Source organism: Corticium candelabrum, chromosome 18 (genome assembly GCF_963422355.1).
Source record: "Corticium candelabrum chromosome 18, ooCorCand1.1, whole genome shotgun sequence".
Taxonomy (NCBI): Eukaryota; Metazoa; Porifera; class Homoscleromorpha; order Homosclerophorida; family Plakinidae; genus Corticium; species Corticium candelabrum.
Window position 1 is genome coordinate 5,740,920 of NC_085102.1, and position 7,500 is coordinate 5,748,419.

The window sequence follows — 7,500 nt, forward strand, 5'->3', positions numbered from 1 at the left end:
TGTCTGTTTGTCTGTCTGTTTGTCTGTCTGTCTGTTTGTCTGTCTGTATATCTGTCTGTCTGTCTGTCTGTCTGTCTGTCTCTTTGTCTCTTTGTCTGTTTGTCTGGTGTGTCTACTTATCTGTCTGTCTGTTTGTCTGTCTTGTCTGGGTTTGTCTGTTTTGGTTGTCTGTCTGTCTGTCTGTCTGTCTGTCTGTCTTTCTGTCTGTCTCTTTGTCTGTCTGTCTGTTTGTCTGTTTGTCTGGTTTGTCTATTTATCTGTCTGTCTGTTTGTCTGTCTGTCTGTTTGTCTGTCTGTATATCTGTCTGTCTGTCTGTTTGTCTGTCTGTCTCTTTGTCTGTTTGTCTGTTTGTCTGGTGTGTCTACTTATCTGTCTGTCTGTTTGTCTGTCTTGTCTGGGTTTGTCTGTTTGTTTGTCTGTTTTGGTTGTCTGTCTGTTTGTCTGTCTGTCTGCCTGTCTTTCTGTCTGTCTCTTTGTCTGTCTGTCTGTCTGTTTGTCTGTTTGTCTGGTTTGTCTATTTATCTGTCTATCTGTCTGTCTGTCTGTCTGTTTGTCCGGTCTGTCTATTTGTCTGTCTGTTTGTCTGTCTGTTTGTTTGTCTGTCTGTTTATTTGTCTGTCTGTCTGTCTGTCTGTCTGTCTGTCTGTCTAACATGTCTATCTATTGTTTGCTTATTTGTCTAACTCTACAGGCAAACTTGTAACGATTAGAGGAACAGCTGTTCGTGTTGGAAACGTCAAGCCACTTGTTACTCAAATGGCATTTCAATGCAATGCATGCAGTAGCATGCAAGTGAGTGGATCACAACAATTGATTTTTCTCTTTCAAACGTGACCTTCCTATACATGTAGGTTCAGTCATTACAAGACGGCAAGTATACCACACCAACTAAGGTAGATGGTTGGATGGTTGTAGTTGGTGTGGCAACGTTTGGCTGTCGCTTGTTTTGCAGCTTGTCTGTGTGTCTGTTTGTCTGTCTGCTCATTAGTTTGCCTCTTCGTTTGTCTTTTTGGCTGTTTGTTTGTGTTTGTTTGTCTGTTTATTTATTTATTTGTTTGTTTGTTTGTTTGTCATTGGTTTGTCTGTCTGTTTGTCTGTTTGTTGTTGTTTGTCTGTTTGTCTGTTTGTTGTTTGTTTATCTGTTGTCTATCTGTTTGTTTGTCTGTTTGTTGTTTGTTTGTCTGTTTCTTGAAATGTTGTTTGTCTGTCTGTTTGTCTGTTTGTTGTTTATCTGTCTGTTTGTCTGTCTGTTTGTCTGTTTGTTGTTGTTTGTCTGTTTGTTGTTTGTTTGTTTGTTGTCTGTTTGTTGTTTGTTTGTCTGTTGTCTGTCTGTTTGTTTGTCTGTCTGTTTGTTCAAATGTTGTTTCTCTGTCTGTTTGTCTGTTTGTTGTTTGTTTGTCTGTTGTTTGTCTGTTTGTTTGTCTGTTTGTTGTTTGTTTGTCTGTTTGTTTAAATGTTGTTTGTCTGTCTGTTTGTCTGTTTGTTGTTGTTTGTCTGTTTGCTGTTGTTTGTCTGTTTGTTGTTTGTCTGTCTGTTTGTTTGTCTGTTTGTTGTTTGTCTGTCTGTTTGTTTGTTTGTTGTTGTCTGTCTGTTGTCTGTCTGTTTGTTTGTCTGTTTGTTGTTTGTTTGTCTGTTTGTTGTTTGTTTGTCTGTTGTCTGTCTGTTTGTTTGTTGTTTGTTTGTTTGTTTGTTTGTTCAAATGTTGTTTGTCTGTCTGTTTGTTGTTTGTCTGTCTGTTGTCTGCCTGTTTATCTGTCTATTTGTCTGTGTCTGTTTGTGTGTCTGTTTGTTGTTTGTCTGTTTGTTTGTTTATTTTTATCTGTTTGTTTGTCTGTTTGTTGGTATGTCTGTTTATTTGTCTATTTATTGTTTGTCTGTTGTTTGTTTGTCTGTTATTGTCAGTCTGTTTGTTTGTGTGTTATTGTTTGTTTGTTTGTCTGTTATTATTTGTTTGTTTTGTTTGTTGTTTGTCTGTTATTGTTTGTTTGTTTGTCTATTATTGTTTGTTTGTTTGTCTATTATTGTTTGTTTGTTTGTCTGTTATTGTATGTTTGTTTGTCTATTATTGTTTGTTTATTTGTTTGTTCGTCTGTCTGTCTGTTATTGTTTGTTTATTTGTTTGTTTGTTTGTTTGTCTGTCTGTTATTGTTTGTCTGTTTGTTTGTCTGATTAACCCAATCTCATCTCATAGTGTGAGAACTCTTGCCGCACGCGATCGTTCACACCACTACGAAGCTCACAAGAGACTCAAACAATTGACTGGCAGATAGTGAGGTAACAACACACCACACCAATCAACACTCACTCAACTCATAACAATATCACATCACTTCACAACCTCTAGAGTTCAAGAAATAATGAGCGACGACAACAGAGAAGCAGGACGCATACCGAGATCAGTGGAATGTGAATTGACGGCAGATTTGGGTATTTACAATCTGATTATTACTGTATATGTACACGTACACACACACACACACACACACACACACACACACGCTCACGCACACACATGAGAGACACACACACGCACTCACACACACACACACACACACACACACACACACACACACACACACATGACACACACACACACACACACACACACACACACACACACACACACACACACACACACACACACACACACCCTTCAAACACGTCAACATTCTGTCTCTCTCACTCGTCTTAGTTGACAGCTGTGTGCCTGGAGATTTAGTTACAGTGACTGCAATTGTTAAAGCTACAGGCAGTGATGAGGGTATGCAGTCATCACAAGTTATTTCTTTCGCGTTATTACTTCTCTAGTGTTTGTGTGGTTAGGGCGTGGGCGTGGCAACAAGGATAAGTGTATGTTTCTTATTTATTTGTCTGCCGTTTCTGTGACGACCAGTCGTGGACAAGGAACGGGACAGGGACCTCACATGGAGTTCTCTTCGAAGGTGGTTTACTACGTAGTGGGTCATATGTGTATTTGAATTTACGTCTTTGTGGTTTGTGTTTGTTTGTCTGATCTGTTTGTTTATTTGTTTGTTTGATTCTATGTTTATATGTTTGTTTATGTGTTTGTTTGTCTATTTGTTTATCTATTTGTTTGTTTGTCTGTACATTTGTATGTTTGTTTGTGTTTGTTTGTTTGTCTATTTGTTTATCTGTTTGTGTGTTTGTATGTTTGTATCTTTGTATGTTTGTTTATGTATTTGTTTGTTTGTCTATTTGTTTATCTTATGTTTGTATGTTTGTATATATGTTTGTATGTTTGTTTATCTGTTTGCTTGTTTGTCTGTACATTTGTATGTTTGTTGATGTGTTTGTTTGTTTGTTTATTTGTCTATCTGTTTGTGTGTCTGTATGTTTGTTTCTTTGTATGTTTGTTTATGTATTTGTTTGTTTGTCTATTTGTTTATCTTATGTTTTTAATGTTTGTATATATGTTTGTATGTTTGTTTATATGTTTCTTTGTTTTGTCTGTACATTTGTATGTTTGTTTATGTGTTTGTTTGTCTATTTGTTTATCTGTTTTTGTTTGTCTGTACATTTGTATGTTTGGTTATGTGTTTGTTTGTTGTATGTTTGTATGTTTTTATGTTTGTTTATGTGTTTGTTTGTTTATTTGTTTGTCTGTTTTTTATGTGTGTACATTTGTATGTTTGTTTATTTGTTTTGTTGTTTGTTTGTCTGTACATTTTTATGTTTGTTTGTTTATTTATTTGTTTGTTTGTGTGTACATTTGTATATTTGTTTATGTGTTTGTATGTTTGCATGTTTGTTTATGTGTTTGTTTGTTTTTATGTATGTTTGTTTATGTGTTTGTTTGTTTATTTGTTTGTCTGTTTGTTTATTTGTGTGTACATTTGTTTGTTTGTTTATTTGTTTGGTTGTTTGGTTGTTTGTGTGTACATTTGTATGTTTGTTTATGTGTTTGTTTGTTTATTTGTTTGTCTGTTTGTTTGTTTGTGTGTACATTTGTATGCTTGTTTATTTGGTTGTTTGTTTGTTTGTGTGTACATTTGTATGTTTGTTTATGTGTTTGTTTACTTATGTTTTTTATGTGTTTGTTTCTATATTTGTTTGTCTATTTGTTTATCTGTTTTTGTTTGTCTGTACATTTGTATATTTGTTTGTGTTTGTTTATTTATTTATGTTTGTTTATGTGTTTGTATGTTTGTTTATGTGTTTGTTTATGTTTGTTTATGTTTATTTATTTATTTATGTTTGTTTATGTTTATTTATTTATTTATGTTTGTATATGTGTTTTAGTGTATGTTTGTATGTATGTTTGTTTGTTTATGTGTTTGTTTATATATTTCTTTGTTTGTCTATTTATATTTGTCTGCTTGCTCACCTCTTAGGCTGTTTGTCTGTTTACCCGTCCGTCATTCTCTCTAAAGTTTATTTCTCGTTTGTATTGCTTTGTGTGGAACAACTCACAACACAAAACTTACAAAATCACTAAAATCCACACCAAAGTTGTCTGAGTCAACAGCCAGCCTTTACTTTCTTGTACAGGACTACTCTGCCATTCAAGAGATCCAAGGAGACAGCAATGTCTTGAGATTGCTAGTTGGGTATGAAATTCTCGACGTTTTCATTATGAAGTGTCTTCAAATTGTTGATTTTAGGTCACTCTGTCCTGCTATTTATGGTCATGAAGTGAGTGTAATAGATGAGGGTCATTTGTGGGTGATATGTGGGAATCGTGTTTATTGGTTTGCAGCTGGTAAAGGCAGGACTTGTGTTGGGATTGTTTGGAGGATGTCCCAAGTTCTTACACAACCAGGTACTCACGTCTTACTCATTATTGTTTCTGATAATTTTGATATGTTGTTGTTGTTGTTGTTGTTGTGTGTGTGTGTGTGTGTGCACACGCACTTGTGTCTGTGTGTTTGTCTGTCTGTTTGTACGTTTGTTTGTCTGTCTGTTTGTATGTTTGTTTGTCTGTCTATGCGTCTGTCTGTCTGTCTGTCTGTCTGTCTGTCTGTCTGCCTATTTGTCTGTCTATCTGTCTGTCTGTCTATCTATGTGTCTGTCTATCTATGTGTCTGTCTGTGTGTCGGTCTGTCTGTCTGTCTGTCTGTCTATCTGTTTGTCTGTCTATGTGTGTGTCTGTCTGTCTGTCTATCTGTTTGTCTGTCTATGTGTCTGTCTGTTTGTCTGTCTGTCTGTTTGTATGTGGACAGTACTGTTTGCAATCTGATTGTTAGAATTGTATTCCTGTGAGAGGAGATCTTCACATTCTCGTTGTGGGTGACCCGGGTTTGGGAAAGAGCCAGGTGACACACACACACACACACACACACACACACACACACACACACACACACACACACACACACACACACACACACACACACACACACACACACACACACAGTGACACACACAAACGCACGCGCACGCACGCACACACACACACACACACACACACACACACAAGTTTCTATTACTGATCTTTATCACCAGATGCTGCAGTCTGCAGCAAACATTGCACCTCGTGGCGTCTATGTTTGTGGCAACACAACCACAACATCCGGCCTGACTGTAATACATCAAAATCTCATCCAACACGTCAGTACAATCACCGAATGTCTCACGTGTTTAGGTAACTCTTTCAAAAGACGGAGCATCAGGAGATTATGCACTGGAGGCTGGAGCTTTAGTGTTAGCAGACATGGGATGCTGTTGTATTGATGAGTTCGACAAGATGGGAAGTCAGCACCAAGCACTGCTGGAAGCAATGGTACTCAGATTGTTGACATGGTTATGTAGCTGATATTGTTTATTATCTGGTGATTAAGAGACAGACAGACAGACAGACAACAGACAGACAGGTAGACAACAGACAGACAGGTAGACAACAGACAGACAGACAGACACAGGACAGACAGACAACAGACAGACAGGTAGACAACAGACAGACAGACAGACACAGGACAGACAGACAACAGACAGACAGACGTACAATAGGACAGGTAGATGGACAGATAGATGGATTGATTGTATGTTTAATATCAATATCTATTGTACGTGGAGTGTGACTTATTTGTTACTAGATCCATGCCCCGTCCTTCGTGCGGGCAAGATACTGTAGCGTTCTGACGAAAGTGTACCCAAACACGTCACGTGCAATCTTAGTGGCGAGGTCCCGGATGTGCTGACTGAATTCGAATCTTGCTCTTCGCGCTTGTTTCGATAGAAATCAACGCACTCCCCGTGTAGCGCTTGCTGCAGAAAACGTGTAGGTTGGATTCGGTGCAAGTTAAATCAGAATTTGGAGAGAAACGAACTCGCTAGAAGAGTAAGTTTCGTCGGCAAGAGATATTTGATTGCTCGAAGCTTTGCGAAGGACGACGATGCATACAGTCTACACAGGACTGGTGTGGGCGTGTGTTCGAATGAACTGGAATGTGTAGCGTTTGCGCCATCGAGAAATTTTACGCGGGGTCGACCCCTCGAGAGGGCACCCGGTGCATAAGTTTTTTAATTTTTTTACGGAAACCTTTCCCTGTGCGTGCCAAGTGTGCGTGCCGATTTTGGTTGCGAACGGACAAAGGACGTGGCCGCCAAACGCGAACACACACACACACACACACACACACACACACACACACACACACACACACACAGACAATTTGAGCTTTATATATTAGACAAGCTCCAATGCCCGGCTTCGCCCGAGGGACAACACATGCCATGTGCTTCTCCTTTCCACTTCATAGCGCCGCAGTTGACAAACACGTTTGTCATAGAGCCAATGCAACACGGAAGTGGAGGAGAGACAGGTCGCCTTTATAGGTAGACATTATAGCAGAAAGTATCTAAAAATGCGTTTGATGGTATCATAGGTGATGTTGGCCATGGATGATTGCAGTGAATAAAAATGTCGCATATACACTTGCAATCGTATAGCACTCCCGGATATTGCGCTGTCCCGTTGAATGAAATAAAGTCATGTGCAGTTAGACGAATCGTATAGCACTCCCGGATATTGCGCTGTCCGAAATGAAGTCATGTGCAGTTAGACGAATCTATCAGAGCAGAACTGGAAGTCACATGCAGTACTCACCCGGATAATCTGTTCCCCGTATCTAACAAAGTCACGACTCGTACCGACTCTTGTCATTTCGACAGTCCCGCTGAACGTCGTCTCTTCGAAGACGTTGCTGGCGTTTCGGGGAACAGGTGCATCAAACACGGCAGCTCTTCGACGGTCGTAGACTGGCAAACGACTGTGGGCGTATTTTTTCAAGACCCGGATATCAGCAAAAATATCTTCCGTTTGCCAGCGTCGCCCGTAATAAACGACACGATCGGCGCGTACCGTCCGACGTCGGGAACGGGCAGTCTAAATTCGGTGGAGATACGATGCGCCGTTCCGGAGATATTTGCGCGCGAGCGGAAGCGAGTGCGATCGACGGGAAATCGCGTCGTTGTGGGAGGTCAGGAAGACGACCACAGTCTCACTTTCGACCCGAATGAATTCGGCGTGCGCGAGCCAA

At 39.4% G+C, this 7,500-nt stretch overlaps 1 protein-coding gene across 1 annotated transcript in view; it reads left to right on the top strand.

Annotated features, from left to right (window-relative positions):
- Positions 1-7,500, top strand: part of LOC134193604 (DNA helicase MCM8-like) — a 17,264-nt gene that overhangs the window by 3,282 nt on the left and 6,482 nt on the right. Inside the window, exons 7-18 of the mRNA XM_062662437.1 lie at positions 693-793; positions 853-894; positions 2,193-2,275; positions 2,346-2,428; positions 2,694-2,762; positions 2,825-2,943; positions 4,511-4,569; positions 4,624-4,654; positions 4,719-4,781; positions 5,206-5,274; positions 5,465-5,542; positions 5,604-5,741. Of these exons, the coding sequence (XP_062518421.1) occupies positions 693-793; positions 853-894; positions 2,193-2,275; positions 2,346-2,428; positions 2,694-2,762; positions 2,825-2,943; positions 4,511-4,569; positions 4,624-4,654; positions 4,719-4,781; positions 5,206-5,274; positions 5,465-5,542; positions 5,604-5,741 (935 nt within the window). The remainder of the gene's footprint in view (positions 1-692; positions 794-852; positions 895-2,192; positions 2,276-2,345; positions 2,429-2,693; positions 2,763-2,824; positions 2,944-4,510; positions 4,570-4,623; positions 4,655-4,718; positions 4,782-5,205; positions 5,275-5,464; positions 5,543-5,603; positions 5,742-7,500) is intronic.